Consider the following 26,657-nt stretch of genomic DNA (forward strand, 5'->3'; position numbering starts at 1 on the left):
TTCTGGCAATAAATTTGAATTTAGGTAAAACAAGTAAATTCCTAGAAAAAGTCAACTTACCAAAACAGACTCTGGAAAAGACAGAAAATCAAATAGGCACAAACCAACAAGAATGTTCTTCCCTCAATGAAAACTCCAGGTACCACTGTCATTACAGGTAAATTATACCAAAAAGTCATATAACTTTGATCTAAAACTATTCTACAATAAAGAAAATAGTGAAGATACTTTTTAGTCATTTTGGCATAACCTTAGTAGCAAAATCAGATAAGGACAGTTTCAGAAAAGAATTTTGAGGCCAACCTCATTTATTAACATAGACCCCCAAATCCTAATATTTTAGCAATGAATCCAGCAATGTATAAAGTTAATACATCATTGCAAAAAGTGAGTTTATCACAGGAATACAAACTTGAGTCAACTCCAGGAAAAACTACTAATATAATTAATCTCATCAATAATTTACAGAATATAAAATCTCAAGAAATGTGGAAAATATTCATAAAAATTCAATTTTGATATAGAATAAAGCTGAGCAAATTACAATTTGCTCTGGTCGTCTAATGCAAGAATAATAAAAAGGAAAAAGATTGGAAAGTAATCATTTTAATATGCAATACATGTATAAGCCCAATTTCAACAAAAAAATCGTTGATTTCAAAAAGGCTAAATTTTAGCGAGGTTGCTGGATATAAAATCAATATATAGTTATTTGCAGTTCTATACAAGGCTTATATTTTGAAAGTCATTATTTGTGATAGCAACAAAATTAAAGGCACCAAGACTAAATTTTAGGCCAAGTTATGAAAAGTCCTTTACAAAGAACATAAAATTTATTGAAAAAATTTAACAAGGAACTAGCAAAACTGGTGAGTTATACCACATTCAAGAGGAAGATAAAATGCTGAAAAGATGTTAATTCCCCCAAACTGATGTACAGGTTCAATGTAATACCAATGAAAATTCTATCAAAGCTTTTAATTTACTGCAAACTAATTCTGAATTTATATAGAAAAGTAAAGAGCCAAGAAGAGCTAAGACATTCATGAGGAGACTTGTCCGACCAGATATTGGGATTTCTGAAGACAGTGTTGTACTGAAGCAAGTATAACAAAGAGAACCTAGAAAACCTAAAAAGAAACTTATGGAAGCTTGGTTTAAGATAGAACAGACACTGTAGTCTGGGAAAAAGACTGACACCCCCAAAACAATGCTAGGATAATAAGATAGAACTAAAACTCTACTTCACATTTATGGAGGTGACAATATGAAAGGAAAAATTGAGAAAAATCTTAATGCCTTTGAAGCTAGGGGAAGATTTCTTAAACATGCAAAACATAAAAGTAAAATGATAAATTTAATACTGGAATTAAAAATTTCTGCTCATCAAATATACCTAAAAAGGAAAATATAGGCCACTAAATTAACACAAGATAGCTATAACACAAATGACCAATAAAGCATTATTGGTATTTAGCACACAAAGAGGAGTTTCAAAGAAGAAAGGCAAATGGCCAGTAAGTATATAAAAATGTTATTGGAGGAATATAAACTGAAACCATTCACAAAACATTAGATGTGAAAATTAATAGCAAAAATACCCAGAAAGAACCCAAATGACCATTAACTGTGGAATGAGTAACATGTAGTATATCTGCACAATAAAACAGTTAAATCAACAGGGGATGGATATCAAAATGATAATGCAGAGTAAAAGGGCAACTTACAAAATACCCTGAGAATGAATATGGGTAGTTAAATGAATATGGGTAGCCTTCAAAACCAGTTAAAATTATACAGGCATGCATTTTAGATACTTTTGAAGGTATGAATCTTCATGGTGAAAACTTTCTCAATTTTGGAATTTTTTCTAAAATTCTCTTTTATGCAGTTTCACTTTTGTAAATGATTAAACCTAAACATTTAAACACCTACATGCAAGGTACCCTGTTGCAGGACAACCACAAAGATTAAAGAGTTTTCTTCCTACCACCACTTTTTTGCTTGTGGTAGTTAATTTCATTTATCTTTTCTATATAAATAGAATATATGATATTTACTCAGAATTCTCTAAGGTTTAAAAATGGCTCCACAGCACTTTTAGAAAAGCATTATATAATAAAAAGCACGGTCAGAAAATTAAAACCAAACAAATTATCTTTTCTCAAGATCAGGGCAGGGTCTCCTGTAGACATTTCCTATTTTTGTCAATTCTATCATCATTCTCCCAATTGCCCAATTAAAATTTCTTTTAAGTTACTCCAACTCTTCTCCTACTTCTTTCCCAACACCTAAGCATCAGGATTCCTTATAGACTCTACTTGGTTATCTGTCTTTTCCCTGTATATTATAATTCTACTTAAGTCCTTGCCACTCACCAATTAATCACTATGTTGGAAGAGTCTTTGGGATCATTTATTCTATTTCCTATACAAGAAACCATCTTATTTCCCCAAGCCCAGTGGTATTTTTGTTGTTGTTTTTTAAATCATGCTTTACTGCCTCAATTAAATATACAGCACTTTTTCAGTTTTAACTAGTATATGTGACTAGTGAACAGCTGTTTTTTTTTAATCTTTATTTTTTAGTTGTAGTTGAACAAAATATCTTTATTTTATTTATTTATTTTTATGTGGTGCTGAGGATCGAACCCAGGACCTTGCATGTGCAAGGCGAGTGCTCTACCGCTGAGCCACAACCCTAGTACTGTGAACCACCTTTAATATACTTCTGGATATACTTTTCAATGTTCACTGTTTTATCTTCAAACCATAAACTTGGTAGAGGAATCTTCACTCATTAGTAAATAATAAAAGATTATCAACTTTATAGTTTATAAAACTTAGCTTGGGAAGACTGTTCATATTCTAAGCAATGATGCATTTATATTGTATACATACATATATCAAACAATAAGAAAATTAATGGTTAAATAGATGCTGTACATTCCCATTCTCAAACAATACTAATTTCCACATTTCAAACTTGGACTATTTGAATTTAATGCCATTATGGGGAAAGGTAGAAAGTATCAGGAAGAGACTTCCAGGAGAAAAGTCTGGATCTGCCCTATTAATGTCTCACTTAACTAAGCAATCAGCCTTTTTCTTAAATACTTCAATGCCTCTTGTTTCCTATAGGATAAAGTTCTAATTCTCTGGTCTGGTTTTTAAAGGCTAGTTTTCTGGAGGCATTTATGAAGATTCAATTTAAAGGAATTAATCTGCAGGGTCTTTTGATCTCTGATTCCTTGCTGTTTACCATTTATGCATGCTAGTCCATCCAGTTAGTTAGTCCTATTCTAGTTCAAGTTCTACCCCTTGAAGACTCAGCTCAAATTCTTACAAAAATTTCTAACTGTTCCAATCCCAAGAATAAACTATTCCCTCTCTAAACTCTTGCAGTGTGACTAACATATATCAATCACATGGTAAAACACCTTATGTCACTCTTTACCTGTTTCAGTTTTCCCAAAGGAACCCACAGCTTTTCAAAAGCAAACATTCTATGTTAAGGAGAGTCCTGTCTGTCCTATTTCAACAATACTACATTAAAAGGGCATTTAACAAAGAGAACTAACGAGCAAGTAATGTCTGAATATGAAAATTAACTATTTTTAAAGATTTTTAAAAGCAAAGAACTATTATGAAATCTTAAGTTCAAAGCAGATGTATATCTTAGGATTTAAACAATATAAATTAAACTCTAACTTACAGGCTACTTGAAAAGACAAGACTTCAATATGCTGGGAGATTATTAAGACTGTCTAAACTTCAGATGGTAACTAAAAGCAACAAAACTATTTTAAATTCAGAATTCAAAATTGGCTAAAAATTTTATATTGTAATCATTCACCTTAGTATTATTAAGCTATAACATATTAGTTGATAATCTGTTACAAAAATTAGTGAAAATCTCATAATAATTATATGGAATACTGCTTCACTACTTTTGCAATTGGCAATAAACAAATTAGTGAAACACATAAATATGTCATAGGGTACCTTCAGATAGCGTTCAATATTGTTCATCAAAATATCAATTTCTTCCTTTGACCACATCCCCTGCTTCCATTTATGTCCTTTAAAAGAAAGCAAGAAACATTCAGAAAATACTACTTTGTGAGGAGAAAATATTAAAGATGTGGTTTGTGATTAAATTATCAGTGGGCATAAAACAGCAAATTTAATTTCTCACTCATTTTAAACCTGAAAGATCCTAAAGTAAAGATGCTTTCATACCTTCTGGTTTTTAAGTAAGAAAACATCTGACCTATTGAATAAAGACAATGACAACTAAAAGATTTTTAAAACTATTACTTACTTCTCACATCCTTTCAAAAGTATGTAACTGCTAAAAAGAGACTTATAAAATTAAGAAAAATCAAATTATTCTTAAAACTTTTTGAAAATTTTTTCCACGAAAAATAAGCCTGCCCACAATCCCAACAGCTTGAAAGGCTGAGACAGGATGGCAAGTTCAAAGCCAGCCTCAGCAACAGTGAGCTGCTAAGCAACTCAGTGAGACCCTGTCTCTAACTAAAATAAAAAATAGGACTGGGGATGTGGCTCAGTGATTGAGTGCCCCTGAAATCAATATCTGGTACCCCCCATTTAAAAAAAAAAAAAGTTTTATAGGCAAGGGATATGTACAAAAAGATTCTAAGGGAAGGTAAACATGATGACAAGTGAATGTCTTCTTAGAATATTTATTGCACAGTGGGTAGAAAATAATAAATGTACTTGTTTCTGCTTCCTCTCCTTACTCCAAAGTGGTACATACCCTCATTTTTTAGTATCAATTTCCCTAGCTACATTCAAAAGCACAGCAGTTCTACAAACACTATAATCTTTTAAGATGCTTTTAAACCAGTAAGTAGACCTTTGAAAAGGCTTGATTACCTATTCTCATAAGCAATGACTGTACTGTCTTTTAAATACTACAATCATGCATTTGTTCAAAAATTAACAGGACAATCTACTTTGTATCAAAAAAAGAAAAATAATGATTAATTATTGAAAAGCAAATGTTGGTTTCATGGTCCCATTCAAAGACATTCAGGGCAAAATTTAATTCAATTACAAAAACTCAAATACTGTAACTACTCAAATCACAATGGTAAAGGTCCAACTCAGAAACTTAATGTCTGCAAGTCCCTCAGCTGATTCCACTGGGCACTAAAATTTATAGTACATCTTACCTTTGTTAGTTAGAGAATCCTTATCTTCTTTAGTTGTAAACCAAGCCTGGCTAACTGCTGAAACTTCCTCATTACCCAAGGGAGATATTTCATCTAGTTGTTCATTCTGTAAAATCTTAAAAAAAAAAAAGTAGTAGCTAAGTAGTAGCTTGATTTAATACCAAACTTGATTACCTTTTGTGATGCTAGGCATTCTAAAAACCTAATGTAATAATATGGAATTCACTCTTTTAGGTATAGTAAAATACATTCAATTTAAAAGACATATATTTCTTGCTTCTTTTATTATGGCAGTATAAAAACATTAACATTAATATATATGACCATTTAAGAAAGTACCTAGAAAGTACTAGTGGCTTCAAGTTTTAATAATGTGGGTCAAGAATGCATTACATATTTTAATTAATACAGGCTATTCCAAAAACACTTGTGTACATGCATAAGTGAGTTTATAAATATAGTTATAATCAGTTCCAGATAAGAAAATGGAAATACTAGGGTTGAGTATTATGGCTGGTTATTGTCCTTGGAGGTAGTTTGCTGCCTAAACTATACACAGTTGTTCATAATGTAATCTCTTGCTGAACCTAAAGGATTAAAGGGATAATCAAAATACATTATTGCAAAATCACTGTCTGCTACTATTTATTGGAAACTTTGTTTTAGCCTATCTCTAGAGCTGATTCACAGCCTTATTAATGTATCTTCCTCTAAAAGAAATAATTAGTAATAATATTATTCTTGCAGTTAAGATACACCACTAAGTACATTTCAATTACAGACATACTTTAGCAAATTATACAGGAACAAAGAATCTTTGAACAGATTTGACCTTGGCCAAAAGGAAGCTACAGTGTAAATTAAGAATATTGCTACCATCTCAGGTATGAGCCCATATTCATAGGCAGACCAGGATAAGTGGACCACCAAATGCTTGGTGGTCATTCAACTCAATCAGTCTCTTGATTTGGATAAACTACTAAATTATATAACTCGCTAGAGGTAAATTCTAACAAAGATTAGAATAGTTCTTGAATAAGAAGAAACTGAATTTCTAATCTGAAAAGGAACTGAAACCCATCTTACTTGGAAAGAGTTGTCAGGGAACAACCAGCACACAACAAGGAAAGCTATGTCTCTATTGTTGCTGCTTTATTTTTATAGCTGGTGGTAATATGCTGTATTTATGAATGTTTTTAAATCCAGCTAAAAATTATGGGAACAATTCTAAAGCCCTATTATTTTATGTGTGATATTTAGATTTTTTTTACAAGATTGAGCAGAGAACTGAGACAGATCAGACAATGTATTGTATTCGTCAATAATTCTTTGAAATGTGATACAGGAATTATGCATTTGTAAAGGGTGAAATAGAGAGCTATCAAAAGACCTTGACATACACTACACAATTTTTTTTTGGGGGGGGGAGGGGGCGGGGAGGATAGATTTTCCAGAGGTTGAACTCAGGGGCACTCGAGCACTGAGCCACATCCCCAGCCCTATTTTGTATTTTAGTCAGAGACAGAGTCTCATTAAATTGCTTAGGGACTTGCTTTTGCTGAGGCTAGTTTAGAACTTGAGATCCTCCTGCTCAGCCTCCCAAGCTGCTGAGATTACAGGCATGCGCCACACTATACACTTTTAAGAACTGCAGATGATACTCTTAGATGCTCTCTTTATCAGCTGGATAAGACAATCAAATCACTACCTTCCAAAGTGTGTCTAAATATGTAATAGAGCCAATTTCATGAACCTTAAGAATAAGTCTGTTTTGATGATTAACTGCTATCTCTGGGCATTTAATGCCTTATGACTCAAATTTTCCTGATGAAGAGTTATAATTATTATTTAAAATCTTTGTAAATAGCTATCAAAAGAGCAAATAATCAAGCAGAAGCAGTAATATTTAACACTGTCTATAACAAATGAGTTTGCTGAGTATAGTGGGGGACTTGGGTAAGTATCTGTATTACATGTAGTTTCATAGTATCTTCTCTCCATTTTCCCTACTTTATGTATAAAGCCATTACACAGGCTTTATTAGTAGGCCTCTGTTTTAAACTTAAATCTTTGTTAGTTGCAGGATTTCATGTCTGTAATGTATAAAGGACTTAGAAATCTAAAAATAAACATTGAACCCATTCAAAGTCTCTTAAAACCACAAAGTACTGAGTATAATGGAATGTTCTAGAGTTTATTATTTTGTCAAGCTAATCTCATCACTGGAATGAGATGCAATGTATTAGCAACTGAACTATGTCAAATAGCTATATGTTCCTAGTTTACAGAAAAGTAGTAAGAAGCAGGCTATTTCTGAACAATTTAATTTGCTTTCAATTCACAACCCAATGCTAATCTTATTAAATAAATATTAGAAGTTAGTATCAAGTTTTTCACTCACTAAAACAATAACAAATCAAGAAACTAAATACTAAGTTATAACTCATTTACTTTTTGGCAATGGGCACAAATTAAACAAAACTCCATAATTTCTCTTACACTAAGGACTAATATTGTACCACTGTTCAATCCTATAATAACTATGTTGTAAATCAAATCACATACAGGATGTTATTTTTACTGTGTGAAAACTGAATGAAGTGAGACTACATAATCTTTAAATTTGGAATAACTTTGACAACATTCATTTCGAAGAAAGGATTTATCTACTGGTTCAGAGGACTTGAAAAAAATTCCTGTCCAAATCATCCATTGATATCAAAGGACTAATTATGAAGATTTCCATCCTCACTCAAAGCTGTCTGATCTATATGAGATTCACTCCTCTGGAAATTGTGTGATTTTTGAAAGTAGCTTATTATTACAGAAGTTTGACTACACACATCTGAGATATCCTCAGTCCTTGATGTTACATATCAATTTCCAACTATTATACTTCTTAAATGGTCAATGTGATGCTTTCTAAAAGAAAAATACTGTCATGCCTCCACCTTAAATATCTTATTAAATAAATATTTTATTAAATGAAGGGATGAGCAAAAGAATTAGCTACTAAAAAAGAAAGGGGCAATCAGCCAAAGGTAAATTTATAATATAGAGTTAAGCTTCAGAATATCTAAGATAGCAAAGAATACTTATTACTTTTTTTTTTTGGGGGGGGGTACTGGGGTGGGGACTGAAGTCAGGGGCACCCTACCACTGAGCCACATCCCCAGCCCTATTTTGTATTTTATTTAGAGACAGGGTCTCCCTGAATTGCTTAGCGCCTCACTAAATTGCTGACACTGACTTTGAACTCGCAATGCTCCTGGCTTAGCCTCCCGAGCCACCATGTCTGTCTACTTTTGGCACAAGTATCTCAGCTAGGGCTTGTAAGAGACAATTAAAAAGTTCACTTAAGAAATAGTATGATCTGACTACTACTCAACTTCTCTACACATGGTAAATTTATCTAGTTCTGCATGTACCAAAAGGAATAGTATTGCCATCATTACTATTGTTAAGAGATCACTACAAGTAGTGAATGTATATGCATCATTTTTTGTTTCAAGAGATGTGAACCACTCTACAGGGCATGAATTTTTATAATCTAAGACTCATGTGGAGACTGAATTTAAATTAAATGGTGTCTTACCTCAATTTTGTGGTTGCTATTTTGCAAAAGTATCATTTTATTACCTAAACTGTGATCACCTTCCTGAGGCCAGTTAGAACATGTACTATACCTGGATCTGTGTCACCGTTCCCTCAGTAATCTCATCATCTGCCACCTCTGTGGTTGCGGTCATAGTCACCTCAAAGCTCTGATCATTTTCTGAAACTTCAATGAAAAATTTCATCATCTTCAGAATAATAATGGCAGGATCTAGTTAAAAATATCTACTGAAAAAATAAGGCCATATAATTTCTTAACACATTCCTTGTCAATACATCCCCACATGTACATTTTAATTTGTTGCATGTTTATTGTACATCTAATTCATACAAGGTATTGCTGTGTGCTGGAACTATGGCAGTGAGAAAAACAAAACAAAAATCCTGCCTTCATGGAGCTTATAGTCTAGTGAGGATAGACACAAAATGAACAAAATTCTATGTTGGATAGTGATTACAAGAAGAAAAAGTAAAGCAGGAAGGAGATATGCTGGAGTGATGGAGTGTTTGAAATTGTAGACAGGAGGCTAGGGAAAGTGGCCAAGACTTGGAACAAAGTAAGGAAGAAAGCTAGTCATGCAAGGAAGAGTATTTCAAGGAGAGCCAAGTACAAAGGCTCTGAGATATGGCATGCTTGGAGAGTGTTCATGTGTATATGCAATAAGACCATTGGTGACTGAGCAGAATGAACAATAACAGTAGGCAACTGTATGGGGCCCTACAGACAATTGTAAAGACTTTGAATTTACCCATGAGGTAGTATATGATTGCAAATTTTTGAATAGAGGAGTGATATGATTTGATTTTTATTTTAACAGGTTCACTCTGGCTGCTATGGGGAAAAAAATAATGAAGGGAGAAAAATAATGAAGGGCAGAAGGCTAAACAGAGATCAGTTAAGAGGGTAGTACTGTAATTCAGATAAGAAAGGTCAGTGGTTTGGACCAGGGTGAAGGTTTAAGTAGTTCAAATTTTATATGTATTTTAATGGTAGAGACAATGTGATTTGCAGAAACAACCAGATGTGGGAAAAACTGAAGAGACAAGGATGATACTTTTTTTTTTATTTGAACAAATAGAAAAATGGACATGCCATTAATGAGACGAGGAAAAAAGTGCAGAAGCAGTACATTTAAACATTTAGGGAATCTCAAGAGCTTAGTTTTAAACATACTGCTTTGAGATACCTACTAAACCCTGAGAATTTAAAGAGAATGCTGGGGCTGGCTACTTTATATAATGGATAATACACTTGATTTCAAAGACAAATCTGACTTAAATAAATCTGGAAGTCATCACCAGACAAAGTATTTACAACAATGAATTGCAATCACCTAGGAAATAAGTAAAAACAGAAGAAAAAAGCATCTAAGAACTGAGTTATGGGGTGATCCACACTTAGAAGTTTGGGTGATATGGAAAAGTTAACATGAGAAACTACGGAATGGCTGGGCTTGGTGGTGAATGAATGCCTGTAATCTCAGTGACTCAGGAGATTGAGGCAGGAGGATTGCTGTTCTAAGCAACTTAGTGAAACCCAGTCTCAAAATTAAAAAAAAAAAAAAAGAATGGGGATGTAGCTCAGTGGTAGAGCACCCCTTGGTTTAAGTCCCAGTACTGTCCATCACCCTCATCCTCAAAAAAGAAAAAGAAACAAACTATGGAATGAACAGAAGTGTAAAAAGAAAAAGTACTCACTAAGAAGCCAAGTGACAAAATATTTCAGGAAGGAGGAAATAAGTACTATGAAGAGTTACAGATAGATCAAGTAAGACAAAGACCAAAAATGACCACTGGATTTAGCAACAAGAAGGTCTGTGGAGGGCTGGGGTTGTAGCTCAATGGTAGAGCATTTGCCTAGCATGTGTGAGGCACTGGGTTCTCCAAAGTACCACATTAAAAAAAGTGGGGGAGGGGGGGGGTGTCTGTGGAGACCTGGAAGAAAGGTTTGGTAAGGAGGAGAGCATGAAGAAAAGGAAAACTGGAGAAAAAAATGGAGGCAAGTACAGGCAATTATTTCAAATGCTCTGTGTTAAAGGAAAGAAAGGAAATTGGATAGGAGCCAAAAGTAGGTTAAAGGGCATTTTAAAATATTTTTTGTAATACTGATAGGAGTGGCTCAGGTAGAGAATAAAAAATTAATGATTGCAAAAGAGAGGAAAGAATCACTGGAACAACACCCTTAAGAAAGGATGTTGGACATCCTCACAGACAAGGTGGTGCATGCCTATGATCCCAGCAGCTTGGGAGTCTGAGGCTGCAAGATTGTGAATTCAAAGCTAGCCTCAGCAAAGGCAAGGTGCTAAAGCAACTCAGTGAGGCCCTGTCTCTAAATAAAATACAAAATAGAGCTGGGGATGTGATGTGGCTCAGTGGTCAAGTTCTTCTGAGTTCAATCCCCAGTATCCCTCCCCACAAAATATACTTCAGTAGGCAAAATGGATGGGATCTGGTGAAGAAAGAATAGGCCTCAGCTAGAATAACAGAATATACAGACATAGGTACACATGGGTATGGTAATGGGAATGTATGGAAATTATTTTCTGGTTACTCCAATATTTTCAGTAAAGTAAAAATCAAGGTTGTCAGTTGAGAATTAAGAAAGGTAGAAAAACTATCAGAAGTTTCAGAACATGAAATGGTCATCTTACAGTGAGGAAAAAGAATTACTAGAGAGGCATGGCATGACTGGTGGGCAGTATTATGAGCCCACTTTGGTTATTGATAAGGAATAAGATCTATCAGTTTGTGTGTCCTGTTTTTCTCTAATCGCTTTCAATTAGCTGCACCTTCAAAGACATAAACAAAGACAGATTTTGATAGGATTATGTTAACACCAAAGAACAATAAAAGTACAGAAGAAAAAAGGATTTGAAGGTAAATGCAAGACAGCGATTATAATGATTAATCATGAAACCACAACTGGGTAAAGGGGGAAAAAAGGATATAAATACAGAAGGAAAAAGTGGTGAGATCAATGGGTTCCAATGGGGCAAAGGACTATAGGAGTTACAGAGTACCAGAAAAGTGAGATGGAAAGGAAGTAGCATTAGGGAAAAAAAAGCAAAACTGAAAAAGATAACAAATAGATTCATTAGGTAATGGCAAGAGTGGTAAAGGGAATGAAAATGGAGAACAAAGAGTAAGAAATTAAGGTACTGAAAGAATCCTCTAAATGAATGCAATAATCACCATATAACACTATGAATAGTAAATGGCATAAACGACAGTAGTGGATGACTACACAAGTGGTAAATGAGCTAGAATGATTAACATGAGAGGTAACTATGGATGCTGAGAAGACTTTTCAGGCCCTAATATATATTTTATCAGTCTTATAATGCATGAACAGAAAACTTGAATATTAAAATTAAATTTAATTATAATTTTTAGAAAACAAATTCAACTCCATGAAGTCTAGCAAATAATGCTTTACTCAGTACCAGATCATTGTGATGGATATAGAACTTCAAGTATTCTTTCTTCTTCTTCTTTTTTAAATCAACATGTACTTGTGCATATGCAAACAGGGCAGTGTGACAACTTGATACATGCACAAAACATGCAAACATCAAACAAAGGCAACCAGCATTTGTCTCCTCCTAACATCCATTTCCTTGCACTGGGAACCCTTAAGCCCCTTTCTGCTTCACAAAATATGTAACTGTTAGGAACCAGTCAACCTACTGTGTTGCAGAAGACTAGAACCCACCCTTCCATGCAACTGTATCCTAGTATTTATTCTCTCGCCAGTCTTTCCAACCTCTGGCAACCCTCATTTTACCCCATTATTTCCATGAAATCAAACCCTTTAGCTTCCACAAATGAATTGGAATGTGCAATACGCAACTTTCTGTACCTAGCTCACTTCATCAAAGACAATATCCCAGTTCCATTCATGTTTTTGCAAAAGATAGGATTCCACATTTTTATTGCTGAATTAATATTCCACTGTGTACGTTTTATCCATTCATCTATGGATGGACAACTAGATTGACTCCATATCATAGATAATATAAACAGTGCTGCAACTAACATGGAAATCTAGGCATCTCTGCAACATGCTGATCTCATTTTCCTTGGAAAGACACCAAGTAACGGGACAGCTTGACCACATGGCAGAGTTCTACTTGGTATGCAATATCCACAATGTTCTCCATGATGACTGTACTAATGTACATTCCCACCAACAGTTCCTCTGTTGAGTTCCTCTGTTCCTGTATCACCACCAGCATTTGTTATTTTTATCTTCTAACTATAGCCATACTAACTGAGGTGAAATGATATCTCAATCTTGTTACCCATTATTGGTCTGTTCAGGTTTCTGTCTTTGTAATTCAATTTTATTAGGGTATCTGTGTCAGAAAATTATCGATTTCTTTTAGGTTTTCCAAATTACTGACATAAGTTGTTTACAATATAGTATATTTTGTATATGCCTATAAATGATCCTTTGTATTTCTTTGGTGTCAGATACAATGTCTCCTTTTCCATCTCTGGCTTTATTTATTTGGTTTTTTTCTTTTTTTTCTCTGGTTAGTCTAGCGTTGTTCATTTTATTATCTTTTCAAAAAACCAACTCTTTGGGCTGGGTATTTAGCTCAACAAGGGTTTGCCTAGCGTGTATGAGGTCTTGGGTTCAACCCCTAACAAAAAAACAAACAAAACCAACTCCTTGTTTTCTTGATATTATCTTTTTAGTCTCTATTTCATTTATTTCTGCTCTGATCCGTTCTTTTTCTCCTTCTAATTTGGGGTTCAGTTTGTTCTTGCTCTTATCGGTCCTTGAGTACAACATTTGCTTATCTGAAATCTTATTTTAAAATGTAGACCCTCATTGCTATCAAATTCCCTATTAGTACAGCTTTATCTGTATTCCATAGGTTTTGTTATGTTTTATTTCCATTTTCATTTCTTTCAAAAAAATTGCTTTCTTTTTGATTTCTTCATTATTCATTTAAGAGCATGTTGTTTAATTTCCATGTGATTATATAATTTCTCAAGTTCCCCTTACTAATTTCTAATTTTATCCTGTAGTCAGACACATAATATAATTTCAACTTTAAAGAAAAAAATTGTTGGGACTTGCTTTGTCTATTCTGGAGAATGTTCCATGCATTGATGAGAAGAATGTATATTCTGTAGCTATTAGATAAAATGTTCTCTTTTAGGTCCACTTGATTTATAGTAAACTACAAAATTTGATTTTTTGTCTGAGTTGTTCACAGCTGAAAGTGGAATACTGAAATTCCCAATTATTATTAAACTACAGTCTCTCTCTCTCTCTCTCCCTTTAGATCTAGCAATATTTGCTTTATATACTTGAGTGCTCTGGTGTTAGGTGCATATAAATGTACAATTGTTGTTTTCTCTTGTTGAAACAATCTCTAATTATTAGAGTGATCTTGTCTCTTTTTATAGTTTCTGACTTAAAGTCTATCTTTATGGCTGTTCCCAGCTATTCTCACTTGCTTTTGGTTTTCATTTGTGTGGAATATTTTTCCACCTACATATTCAGCCTATGTGTGTCGATTGGTAAAGTGAATTTCTTATAAGCAGGATATTTAAAAAATTCATTTTGCTTAACTAAATGTTTTAACTAGGAATTCTAATCCATTTTTATGTTCATGGTTATTACTGATAAGACATAGTCCTGTCATTTTGTTAATTTTTTTTTCTGGTTCTTTTGTACATACCTTTTTCCTCTCATGTTCATTTCTGTGGTATTCCCCATACATAAGATTTAACTATGTTCTTTTTTGCTTTTGTGCATCTGTTCTACTAATGAGTTTTGTACTTTCATGTTTTCATGGTAGTTACTATTCTTTTTCCTAGTGAACAACTCCCTTAAGCATTTCTTGTAAAGTTGATCTGATAACGATAAACTCACGATCTTCCTGCCTCGACCTTCTATGCCACTGGGATTAGACATGCAGCACTGTGCTTGGCTGAAGTTCATGCTTTAAAGCAGTTTTTAACTCCAGACTGTATTTCATAAGTACTACCGTTTTTAAAAAAAAAAATTTTGAGTTATAGATGGACAGAATGCCTTCATTTGTTTTTATGTGGTGCTAAGGATTGAACCCACTGCCTTACACATGTAAGGCAAGCACTCTGCCACTGAGTTACAGCCTCTGCCCATGAATTATGTTTTTACTTGTCTTGGAAAGATTTTATTTCTCCTTCATTTCTGAATGATAGCTTTGCTAGGCATAGTATTCTTTGTGTGCATTTTTTTCCTTTCAGATATCTGAATATATATCTCAATTTCTCCTGGCCTATAAGGACTCTGATGAGAAAACTCTTAGTTTAATGAGGATTAACTTGACACTTATGTAACTATATATAACTTGACACTTACCTACAGAATTCTCACTTTGTCTTGGGCTTTTGACAGTTTGACTATAATATTCCTCAAAGAATATCTTTTTTGGTTGAATCTCTTAGGTTTCATTCTTTAAGTTTCCTAGGCCTGAATTTATGTATTTTTTCCTAAGATTTAGAAAATTTCTGGCTATATTTGATAGGTTTTCTATGCTGTTCTTTTTATTCTAGAACACCTACAACATGAACATTTGCTTAATGATATCCTGTAAGTCTTCCAGGCTTTCTTTGTGTTTGGGTTATTTCTAAAGATTTATCTTCAAGCTCAGACATTCCTTCTTCTGTTTGGTTTTGTATTTAGCTCTCAAGTGTATTTTTACTCAATTTACTGAGTTCTTTAGCTCTAAGACTTTTTCGATTCTTTTTTCATGATCCATATTTAGATCATATTATTTTCCTAATTTTGTTGAATTATTGGCCTATGTTCTCTTCTATTTTGTTGAGTTTCCTTAAATTACTAATTTGAATTCTTTTTTAGGCAATTTGTCAATTTCCTTTTCTTTGGGGTCTGTTGCTAGAGAGCTTTGTGTTCCCTTGGGAGGCATGATGTTATCTTTCTTTTTCATGTTTCTTGTGTCCCTATGTTTGCACATCTGTCAGATCATTTGCCTCTACACATTTCATAGGTGGTTTCTGTAGTAGAAAAATTTCTCCTGGAGATGTGTCTTAAGGTACTGGTTGAGAAGGCTACTTTGGCTTTGGTTCCAGGTAGGTGTAGTAGTATAGTAGCTATAACTAACAGTGGTGATGACTGGTATACATTACAGAGAGTGTACCCATCAGTGTATTGGGGGAAGCTCAGGTACTTCTCAGGGTCTCGAGAGCTAGCTTGCTCAGGGTGGCTACTAGCTGCCTACTTCCTGAATTGTGGGTATATAGGAGTACCTGGAGGTTTCCCAAGGTCTTAATGGGTTGAACTTCTCAGGACCAAATGCCTAGCTGCTTTCTGGAGGCCTTGGTAGGTAGAGTGGCACAGGGTAAGTGGGTTGCCCAGCTGCTTCCAGAGCTATGGGTAGGTGAGCAGGGTTACCTTGATGGTTCCTGTGGGACTTAGCAGGTCAAACTGATGAGGGTAGGTGAGTGAACAAAGTTCATGCTTTTACTCCAGACTGTATTTCAAAAGTACTATTGCTATGATTCAATATCCTAGTACACACACACACACACACAAAACACAACTCATGTCTTTAGTATTAGTATATCCATATTACCTGGGGTTAAGTGAAAAAAGGTATGAAGAATTCAGTTCAATACCATAAAAGAGAACAAAATGCCCAGTCAGAACCTATGATCATGAACAAGGCATTTTATTTCAACCAAATGTATTAATCATAATTTATACCAAAGTAACTAAAAAATTCTAGTAGAAAATATCCACATAGATTAGGAAATAGGCCAAGCAATTTACAGAATTTAATCAACAACAACATGACAGTCCAATTGAAAGAACTGAAAAAAACATAAGAATCATTTTTAGAAGGAACAATTAGAAATATGTGATGCTTGTATATGTCATACTTGGAAGCAATACTAACACTAATTTTTCAATAAATGTGATAGTCAATTGAAACAAAATGGCTTCTTTTCTGTTCAATTTAACAAGCAAATGAGCTAGGATTATATATAGCTCAGTGGTAAATAATCTGCCTAAAATAAATTAACTCTGAATACAAAGTTCATACCTATTTGTTAAGACATGATTTTTCATGCTAAAAATCTACTCTTGGTTTTATTTCACTAGATGAAGATGTCATCTTGCTTGGTGTTGTGTGCAAAGTCAAGAGTTCCTGGGTATGGCAAAACTCTCCTTTGTGCTAAGAGGGCCACCAACAACCACTTGCCTCATTCTGATCACCATGGACTAAGACATCTGGCTTTGTAGGATAACCACTCTTCAATAGGATTCCAGACTCTTTGCTTAAAAAAATCAGATGTATAACCAAATCCTGAAATACTATATGTCCTCTAGAACCTAGTCTACCTTAAATGATCTTAGATATAAACATGTTAAGAACAAGAACTTTTTTTAGTGAGAATAAACTAGTTAGGTATCTATTGAATTTCCACATAAGGAAAAGGCACTATAGCATTGGGATTAACAATATGTACTATAGGAACCACAATGTCTGAATATTATTTTAGACTTCTCTGTGTCTAATTTTCTTCATTTATAAAATGGGGATGTTAATAAAAATAGCACCTATTATAGAACATGCTTTCTCTCAATTATGTAAATATGGTTCTTACCAGGTAAGTTGAAAAAATATTTATGAACAAAGTAAAGATATTCATATAGTACATTTAAAAAATACATACAGTACATGGTGGGAGAGTACTCAACAAAAAAATGTCTAAAAGGCTCTTTATGGAGTCTATCAACAGGTTGAGAATTTAAAAGAGTTGAGAAGACTATATTATGCAATATTTAAAAGCATTAATAACTATGCCTGGCATATAGTAAGCACTCATAAAGTAAAGAGTCTACATCTACTTAAAAAGGCCAACTGAATCCCCTGAAAGCTAAAATTTGGTTTCAAAAGGGAATTCTACATTCTTAATATATAGTGACTTACGTGGGAGCGCAACAACTGATATGCAAGGAGCAGAATCATCAATACTCTGATCATCCTCAGAGGACAAACAAAGTCTCTTATGTGGAGGTTCAGTACTATCTTCTGAGTCTATTTCATCAGCTTCTAATGGAAGGAAAAGAACAATAAACCAAAAAAAAAAAAAAAAAAATCTCAAAAACTTCAAACCAATAAAGAAAAAACAAAATCTCCAGCTAGTAGTGATTCTACAATGATTTTCTTACCCATTAGCTTATTTAAACCCAGCTATGCAAACAGGCCTCAAATAACATAATCTTCTCTATGCCTACTGTAGTACTGTTACAAGTATTATGTCTAGGAACTACAAAGACGCCACCTTTTAAACCAACCTGACTTTCAAAACATTTCATGTACAAAGACAAAAGCAAGTTATATGATTAATTCACAAATATTTACTAAAAGCCTACTGTGTTCTAAATGCAAATAGAACAATGAAGGATATCCTGCCTGTCAGGGAACTTGCAGTGCAGTGGAGATGACTAAACCAATAATTTCAAAATAATGTAGAAAGTAATGTAACAATAAAGCTATAAAGTTGGAATGAAGAGCCTTTTTGAGAATACAGAAGAGATTAGACTAGAGGTGAAGGAATGATTCCTAACAGAGTATCTTAAATCTGAAAGCAAGGCAGGGTAAATGATTATTCTTCCTGGCAGTAGGAGCAATATGTGCAATGGTACTGAGGTATGCTATGGAAACAAAAAATAGTTATAACTACTAAAACATAAGTGTATGACATGTGGCAGGACGTGAGGCCAGTAAGAAAGATAACATGATGAAAGGCCTGAGTGCTAAATTAAAGGATTTTACTATATTCTAAACACTGGAAGGTTTAAAAAAATCTTAAGCTACTGAGTATCATGACCAATTTCTTGAGCAGTCTGAAAGATGAATTTGAGGTGGGAGACTGGTTAAAGGCTATTAGAGTTACTTAGATGAGAAAAGAGTATCTGATCTAAGAAAGAGGGACTTGAAATAGAGAAATGGATTTTTAAAATATTATAGCATGAACAAGTCTTCATAACGGAATGAATGTGGGAAATGAGAGAAGGAATGTATTCCTAAGTAATTTATGACCTGGGACACTAAATAAAAAAGAAAAAAAGAAGCAGGTTTAGGAAGTGTCTGAAAGAACTATTTGGGATGTGTGAAATTTAAGGTGGCTATAGGAAGCACAGATCATTTGAATGGGTTTGTGCTAGTTAAAAACCACAAGTTTGAATAAAGTAACCCAAGAATTTTAAAGAGTAGAAAGAAAACAGAATCCATATTAATAAAGATGAACTTAAATGCAAAATACTGCTGGCACCAAGTGATTGATATTATATATATATATACATATATATACATACATATATACACATACATATATATACATACATATACATATATATACACATACATATACATATATATATACACACATACATATACATATATATACATACATACATATATATATATACATATATATACATATATACATATACATATATATGTGTCTTATAGTTATTCCATCATCATCTTTGGATATTTGATAGATCCCATTTATAAAATAACTATGAGATTGATAAAGTCTAAAATTTACGATAAATTTAAAAACATAAAAGTAAATTTTAAAAATATATGAACTAAGATTAAGCCATGATCCAAAGAGATTAACTCCTTTTCTACCCTACTAGGCTATACTGTCTGTCTGGGTATTTCTGATAAGGAATTCATAAATCCCAAGAGTCACAAGTATATGTTCAGCAAGTTCTCCTACCATTCTGAGGGCAATGAAGAATGAGGTTCCCTTCTGTGTCCTGAGTCAATGTCACAGAGTTCACAGTTTCTACTGTTACTGTGTCAGAATCCTCTTCAACTGTGCTCATACTCAAATCTGTACAAGAATAGACTCCACATTAGAATTTTAAAAATTATTTCCAGATAGAAACATGAAGTGGTAACCCCTCCCTCAACCAAATATCCCACGTTTATTTGGGTATTGCCTATAGTGTTCTTTATGTGAAATTATAAATTCAGATTTCAAAAACTGCTATTAATAGTTCATATTCATGAATTAGAATCAGATCATCTGCAAGAATCTGGTTTAATTCGAAAACAATGCATGTATTTTTAAAAAAGAGTTGTTTTTACTATACCCAATGAATGAGAATCTGTTTGAAATAATCTGTTTCATTTCTTTGGGTCCTAGTGGACTGAGCCCAGGGGTGCTTTATCACTGACCACATCTCCAACCATCCCTGCCCCCTACTTTTTAAGTAGTCTTGCTAAATTGCTGGGATTTTAGGTGTGCGCCACTGTGCCCAGCAGGTTGTTTTTATTGGCACCTTGTCATATTAACTTCTGACTGTTTAGTAGAAAATTCATCAAAACTTTTATTCTGATCTACGAATTAGTTTACAAGACACTTCTTATAGGTATTTAGGCTCTCTTATCTAAAAAATAGGAACATTAAATAATAATTCTTGCTGTCTTTTTCATAATATGAAACAAGTAAATAATATCCATCATTGTCTTTTCTAATTTTATTCTTGTTCACAGATCAGTCTTAGAAATACAATCTCATGGTTGGTAGGAGTCAATATATTGGATTACAATCTATGGTCTGGTTGAAGTCTTCAGAATCATTTTATACTGTTCAATGGAGCTCCTGTCTCAATATTTAGCTTTGGTCTTGTCCACATACTTTCTGCCAACTAAGAAAGACTTAAGCCTTGATGTGTACTCAGTCACTCAATATTTGCTTTTTTGACTTTTACACACAAGATATTAATCCATTCATATATGGTATTTACCATTTTAAGTTAATGTGTTTTCCTTTCACTGGAAATAACATTTACACTGTGAAAATCCAATGGTTCACTGAAATTTTACTATAAAAAGTCATTATTCATCTTACGATTGTATTGATGACATTCTCAAGACAAAGATGAATGAAAATCATGATCTAGATATGACTAAAATTTGCAAACCATGAGGGAAGGACCTTGCAACAAAGGTATTCTTACCTAAACAACGGTTGGATCAGCTATAGCCCTTCCCACAGAATCAAGTTGCCTTCCCTTATCCAGCCGCATCACTTTCATGTTATCCAGATTGTTTCTCCCCCATGTTCTGCAACACTGAAAAATTAACAGCATTACAAAATGAGACTTAATAACTGAACACTAACAGTATTCTAAAATACTCTAACCTCAAGCCTCTGTGATGTCTCAACCAAAAAAGTTAAGACAAAAACAAAATACTTTTTTAAGTAGAACCTTTGGCACTGAGCCTCAAAATGTATTCTCCAATAAAGAAATAACAGAAATGATGAGTTTCTTAACCCAAGCTGTCTCTCATCAAGCAATTAAACATTCTCTGAAAAAACAGGTTTAGCAATGCTAGTGGTTACTGTGGCATCATCTGGTGTGTATATCAACCAACTAATTACCATAAATATTACCAGTAACAATATTTTTTCTTTATGGTGAATTCTTTATAATACCATGATTTTATTTTAAAGCACTAAAAACTACACAACTATCTTCATTCATAAACCATTTTAAGAAGACAGGTGAACTACATCTAGGAATTTGTGGAGAAAAACCCCATCAGACCAGAAAAGGTAAATTACGACTATTCTTAATATAAAATATTATACAATCTGAAATAATCAGTTTTTAACGGTTTCTTTCAATAGGTTTCTCATCTTCATCCGAAAAGGCCAACTAATTAAAAAGACAGGATCTGAGGTTTATGGGGGTTGTTTCAACAAAAATTAAGAATTAAAATTTCCATTTCTCTCAGCATTCTAATTAGAACTTCTCTTCAGAATGGCTGTATTAGAAAATTGTTGTACATAAATTTGCAGTGAAAAGATATAGATTCTGCTAGAGCTCTTTAGAACTCCAGATATTAGATTCCACATTCTTCTCATATCTGAATCCATTAAATTATTTTAAAAAGCTGGTCAATAATACCAATTACAGAAGATAGAGGAACAAAATGTTAAAAAAGGGGCAGTTTAAAATCATACATAAACATATGAAAAAAAATCAAAAATTACACATTTTGTTGTGGTTCCTTCTTATCTCCTGTTTATATGCAAAGACTACAATTTTATATCTTCCTTTAGCGTTCACTCACAATGAAAAATGCTAAGGAAATCATTTCACAGGAATTTTTGTGTAACATTTAAAACTTATGGGCATAAAAAATATGACATTATTTAACAAATCCTCTATCACTGGACATGTATGTTGTTCCCTGTATTTAATTTCCTTAAATCATACCAAAACATTCAATACAATTTACTTAAATAGCATTAGTAACTGAAAACTAATCTATAGATATGATGAAATTTTAGACTTTTTAGTGATACAGCAAACTATTTTCCAAAAAGGTTGTACAAACTTAACGTTCGGTTTAAACTCTACCCTTGGTAACCGTGCCATTTTTATTTAAAAAGAAACTTCAGGGCTAGGAAGGTAGCTCAGTGGTAGAGTGCCCATCTAGCAGACCCATGACATTGGGTTTGATTCCCAGCACCAAAAATTATAGTAAAAACTTCAAAGCAAAACACAACTACTTATTTGACAGGTGCAAAGTCATTACTGCCTGTTATGGTTTAGATGTGGTTCCTCAACCAAGATCCATGTGTTGGGAGCTGGGCCATAGATGGTGTGGAACCTTAAAGAGGTGAAGCCTAGTGTTAAGTCTTCTGTTAAATTGGAAGCAAACCCTCAGGGATAGTGGGAACTCAGTCTCCTCTGTTTTGTTTGTGGTACTGGGAATCGGATTCAGCACCTTGCACATGCTAAAAAAGTACGCTCTACAACCTCAACCCCCTCAGTCTCTGGCTTTTTTTTGTTCTTCCTGCACAGGATTTTGTCACTTGCCATGGGACCCTCACCAGAGCCAGCACCAGGCCTCCAAAACTGAATTATATGTCTTTTTAAAGTAAGTCCGCCTTGGTATTTCATGATTATAACAAAAATTTACATTTTTAATTTCACTGAGATACAGTATGGAGAATGGACAAGGCAATGTTATAAAGATATACTGTCCAAGAGATGACTGTGTGGTTTAGAAAAGTGGCCACAAAGGGAAGGGGCTGAACAGAGGATACAGGGAAAGGGCCAAAAGAATTTTCTAAATAAAAGACAGAGACTAGGAAAAGAGGGGCTATCTCAAGATAATTCCCAGGCTTTTGACTTGAATAGATAACTTTTGAGACACTTAAAATCTAGAGATGTTTTATTATACATTAAATTTTTTAAATATCAGTGTTATTGTTTAAAAAGATTCAAAGCATCCAAAAGAAAATCCTAAATTGATAGTTGGTATATATAAACTAAGCTCAACAGAACAGGATTTTACCTATAAATTGGAGTTAGTGGCATGCTAACTAATATGTGTATGTGGTGCTAGGGACTGAACCCAGGGCTCCATGCATGCTAGGCAGGCACTCTTTTACCACTGAGCTAAATCCACAGCCCACAAACTACTCTTTCAGATTACCAAGAATTTAGAGGTGGCCTAGATCTCATCTCTAGAACACTCTATTATATACATTTCACAGTCAAGAGGAAGACAAGTAGACTGGGAAGCACCAGCTAGTCACAAAGAAAAAACTAATGATGAACTAAAAAGCACGAGAATGTTTTCTTAATGAACATTAGTCAACTATATTGAATTAGATGACAGAGAAATAACTATATGATCTGGCAATATGAATAAAGTAATTTCAGTAGAATAGAAGGGGCAGAGGCCTACTAGAAAACTGAGAAATTGGAAAGTTGGAAAGACCTCTTTCATATGCATTACCTTTGAGGGTGAAAAGGATGAAAGGAGCAAGTGGGGTCAAGAATGTTATTTAGAAGAGTTCTTCCATTAATGTTATGATGTTAAAATGGAGAAATGTTGGTGATACATCAATTTATAATGGTAAGGTAAGAAGTTGAATAATTTAGTGCCTTTATTCAATTTTTTTTTTAATATACATGAAACTATGCTTACCTTCTGGAACCTTCCAGTCTTTGTTTTATCAGGGGTATATACCAGGAAGAATTCCAACTCTATCATAAACTTTTTGGAACACACAAATATAACATCATCAACATATTTTAGCGTTCCCTTCTTATGTTTTAAAGGGCTATACCTTAAGTACCACTTTTACGCTAACTAGCAATGAGAAGACATAATGAAAAAAATTTAAACAGCCATTTTATTCTAACTGGTGAATTCACATTTTAATATATTCCCATCATTTAGTAAATATCTTTAAACAACAATACCCTAATAAATTCAAGAAATAAACACGTTAAGTGTAATAAACATTTATAATGGCATTTTTATGTATCTTCACAACAGGAAAATACAGTTGCTTGTATTTAGAGCTCCTGATAGATAAGATGACCCTGATTTCATAAGAATCCAGGGGTGAACCATAAAAGAGAGGAAAGAGACCAGGGGGAGGCAAAGAGAAAATACTGGGGAATGATAATAGCCAAATTATATTGTTATATTGTGTGCATGTATGAATATGTAACAACAAATCCACCATTATGCACAACTATCACATGCCAATAAAAAATGTGGGGGAGAGGGATTAAGATGACCCTATTTAATATATAAACAACCTGGTAGAACAAAAAGAAAGGGCTATGCATAAAGAAGTTACCATTCCTGGATTTATTAATTTAACACAGAATTCAAAACCAAACAGGGAAAAGTCATGTTTCTTCCTAGTTTTGGGGGCTAGGTAAGGTAAGTAAGGTACTATCAGTGGCAAATCATGAGAAGCAGAGGAGGCACCACTATACACCCTGAATGCCTAGAGCTGATTCTAAAATGGGAGGTGGGATGAAAACTATATGGCATGAAAAACCTTCAGTACAGCAAAATACTCCCATAACGGGGAATTTAGCAAGGTATAGAATATATAACAACTTTATTGAATGAATTTAAAGATTGGCTAAAAGGCATAATTCAAAGACACATTTAGTTTTCACATTTCCTGACCCAATGTAGCATAAGAAAAAATTATCCACATTTCTCTTTTTGAATGCCTTCCAAGTCTTTTATCTATATACCAACTTTAGTTCTCAAAATATCGAGATCTTTTATAATTTTTTAAAATCATTTTCAATTCTTTTATTCTCCCACTTTTAATAGATACATAGCATCTAAATTTGTCTAACCATTACATATTAATGAACATTTTAGTTTTTTGAGATTATGCTATTATTAAAATTCCATAATGCTTACACCATATCTGTTATTATATATAAGTAATGCCTTAGGAAATATTTGAGGATTTGCATAGTAACATATAACAATTCAAAGAAAATACATTTACAATTTTTTTTACTCTGAAAGAATACAACTTTACTAAATACAAAAATCTTCATGGCAGATAAAACATAAGAATTCCTACATCCTGAAAATACATAGAGGGATGTCAGAAAACAGACAAAGCCAAAAAATAACATCTTCCTAAGCATCAGTTTTATTCCCCAATAGGAACAGAACCTTCACTAAGGCAGAATGCTTGGACTATAATTGCTGACCCCTAAAACTGGTTCCTTTGTATACCTTGTGGGAAAGTTTGAGAAGATTTTTAAATCAATGAAAGCATAACAAATTAAGGTACCTAATGTTCAGCATGGTTTGGTTTTATTTTTATGGCACTGAGTATTGAATCCAGGGGTGTTTTTTTCATGGAGCTACATCCCCAGACCTTTTAATTTATTTTGAGACAGGATCTTGCCAAGTCACCCAGGCTGGCCTCAAATTTTTAATCTTTCTGCCTCAGTCTCCCAAGCTGCTGGGATTACAAGTGTGAGCCTCCATGCCCAGCAAGACTTGGGTTTTAAGAAGATAAAAATATGACAATACACAGTAATGCGTCAATAGACTTGTTAATAAAATTTAAATCGCTTAAAATGTTGATTCAATTATCAACTATTGAAAAAATGTCATTGTTATTCAAAAAAAATGGAATTATTTGGTAATATGGGTCATATCTTGGTATAAGACTCATATCAGGCTTGGCAGTTTTAATTAAGGAGTTTCTTTTTCATCCAGCTCATAATTGAAGAGATTACAGTGTGTGTTTGTAAGATTTCATCCTTTCAAAACTGAGCACTTTTTATACAGGTTACCATCAGAAGCTCTTTAATGGGAACCACAAATTATCACCACATACCCCTGATTTAAAAAGCATACTTCCTTACAAAAATACACATAGGCAATTATAACAAAACAAAAATCCATTTCTTTTGTTACATAACAATGGATAGTAAGTGAATAATTAGTTTTCACTACTGGTGCTTGGAAGAATGACCTGACAACAGTGTACATAATCAAATGACATTTTAAAATATGACATTAAGAAAAAGAAAACTGGTCATCAAGAGTTCTCCAGTGTGCTTTTTCCTGACAACTCCTTTCTGTTTTTCACACACAGAATGGGCTATCTTTCCACAAACTTGAAAAAACATGAAAAATAGATTTGTCCTTTTATTTAAACTTTATCATCATTTACTTCTAGGGAGTCATAATCTCTTCACAAAAACACCTTCAAAAACAAAGAAATGACATGAAAGCAAACAAATGTACATACATCTTATATAACTATCTGTATTTTCCAAGTAACCCTTGGCAGTAGGTTTAACACTTTTTCCTATTATATCATTCAAGAGGTAGAAAAAGTTTTTGGAGTTTAAATTACAAAACACTTAAATGTACCAATTACCAGGGAATCTTTTTTATACAGAACACAGTGCTGAAAATTATAGTGATAAGAAAAAAAATGGAGCATTAAAAAGGAACACTTCATTTTGAGAATACAGTGT

At 33.5% G+C, this 26,657-nt stretch overlaps 2 protein-coding genes across 5 annotated transcripts in view; one reads left to right on the top strand and one right to left on the bottom strand.

The window, feature by feature from the left end:
- Positions 1–17,407, top strand: part of Tmem243 (transmembrane protein 243) — a 52,919-nt gene extending 35,512 nt beyond the window's left edge. The window contains exon 4 of the mRNA XM_048785465.1: positions 16,941–17,407. Within this exon, the coding sequence (XP_048641422.1) occupies positions 16,941–17,081 (141 nt within the window). The 3' untranslated portion in view covers positions 17,082–17,407. The remainder of the gene's footprint in view (positions 1–16,940) is intronic.
- The window catches only part of Dmtf1 (cyclin D binding myb like transcription factor 1), a 41,056-nt gene extending 14,714 nt beyond the window's left edge, over positions 1–26,342 (bottom strand). Inside the window, exons 1-7 of one of the 4 annotated variants that reach the window (XM_015502351.2) lie at positions 23,818–26,342; positions 20,826–20,939; positions 19,577–19,693; positions 17,773–17,895; positions 8,887–8,981; positions 5,201–5,315; positions 4,005–4,081 (exon numbers count right to left, since the gene is read on the bottom strand). In XM_015502351.2, the coding sequence (XP_015357837.1) occupies positions 4,005–4,081; positions 5,201–5,315; positions 8,887–8,981; positions 17,773–17,895; positions 19,577–19,685 (519 nt within the window). In that variant the 5' untranslated portion in view covers positions 19,686–19,693; positions 20,826–20,939; positions 23,818–26,342. Of the gene's footprint in view, positions 1–4,004; positions 4,082–5,200; positions 5,316–8,886; positions 8,982–17,772; positions 17,896–19,576; positions 19,694–20,825 lie in introns of those variants that run through there. The other 3 variants (XM_015502352.2, XM_048785463.1, XM_048785464.1) reach the window with 3 other exon arrangements.
- Positions 26,343–26,657: the final 315 nt, after the last annotated feature.

This window comes from Marmota marmota, unplaced genomic scaffold, assembly GCF_001458135.2.
Source record: "Marmota marmota marmota unplaced genomic scaffold, marMar, whole genome shotgun sequence".
Classification (NCBI taxonomy): domain Eukaryota; kingdom Metazoa; phylum Chordata; class Mammalia; order Rodentia; family Sciuridae; genus Marmota; species Marmota marmota.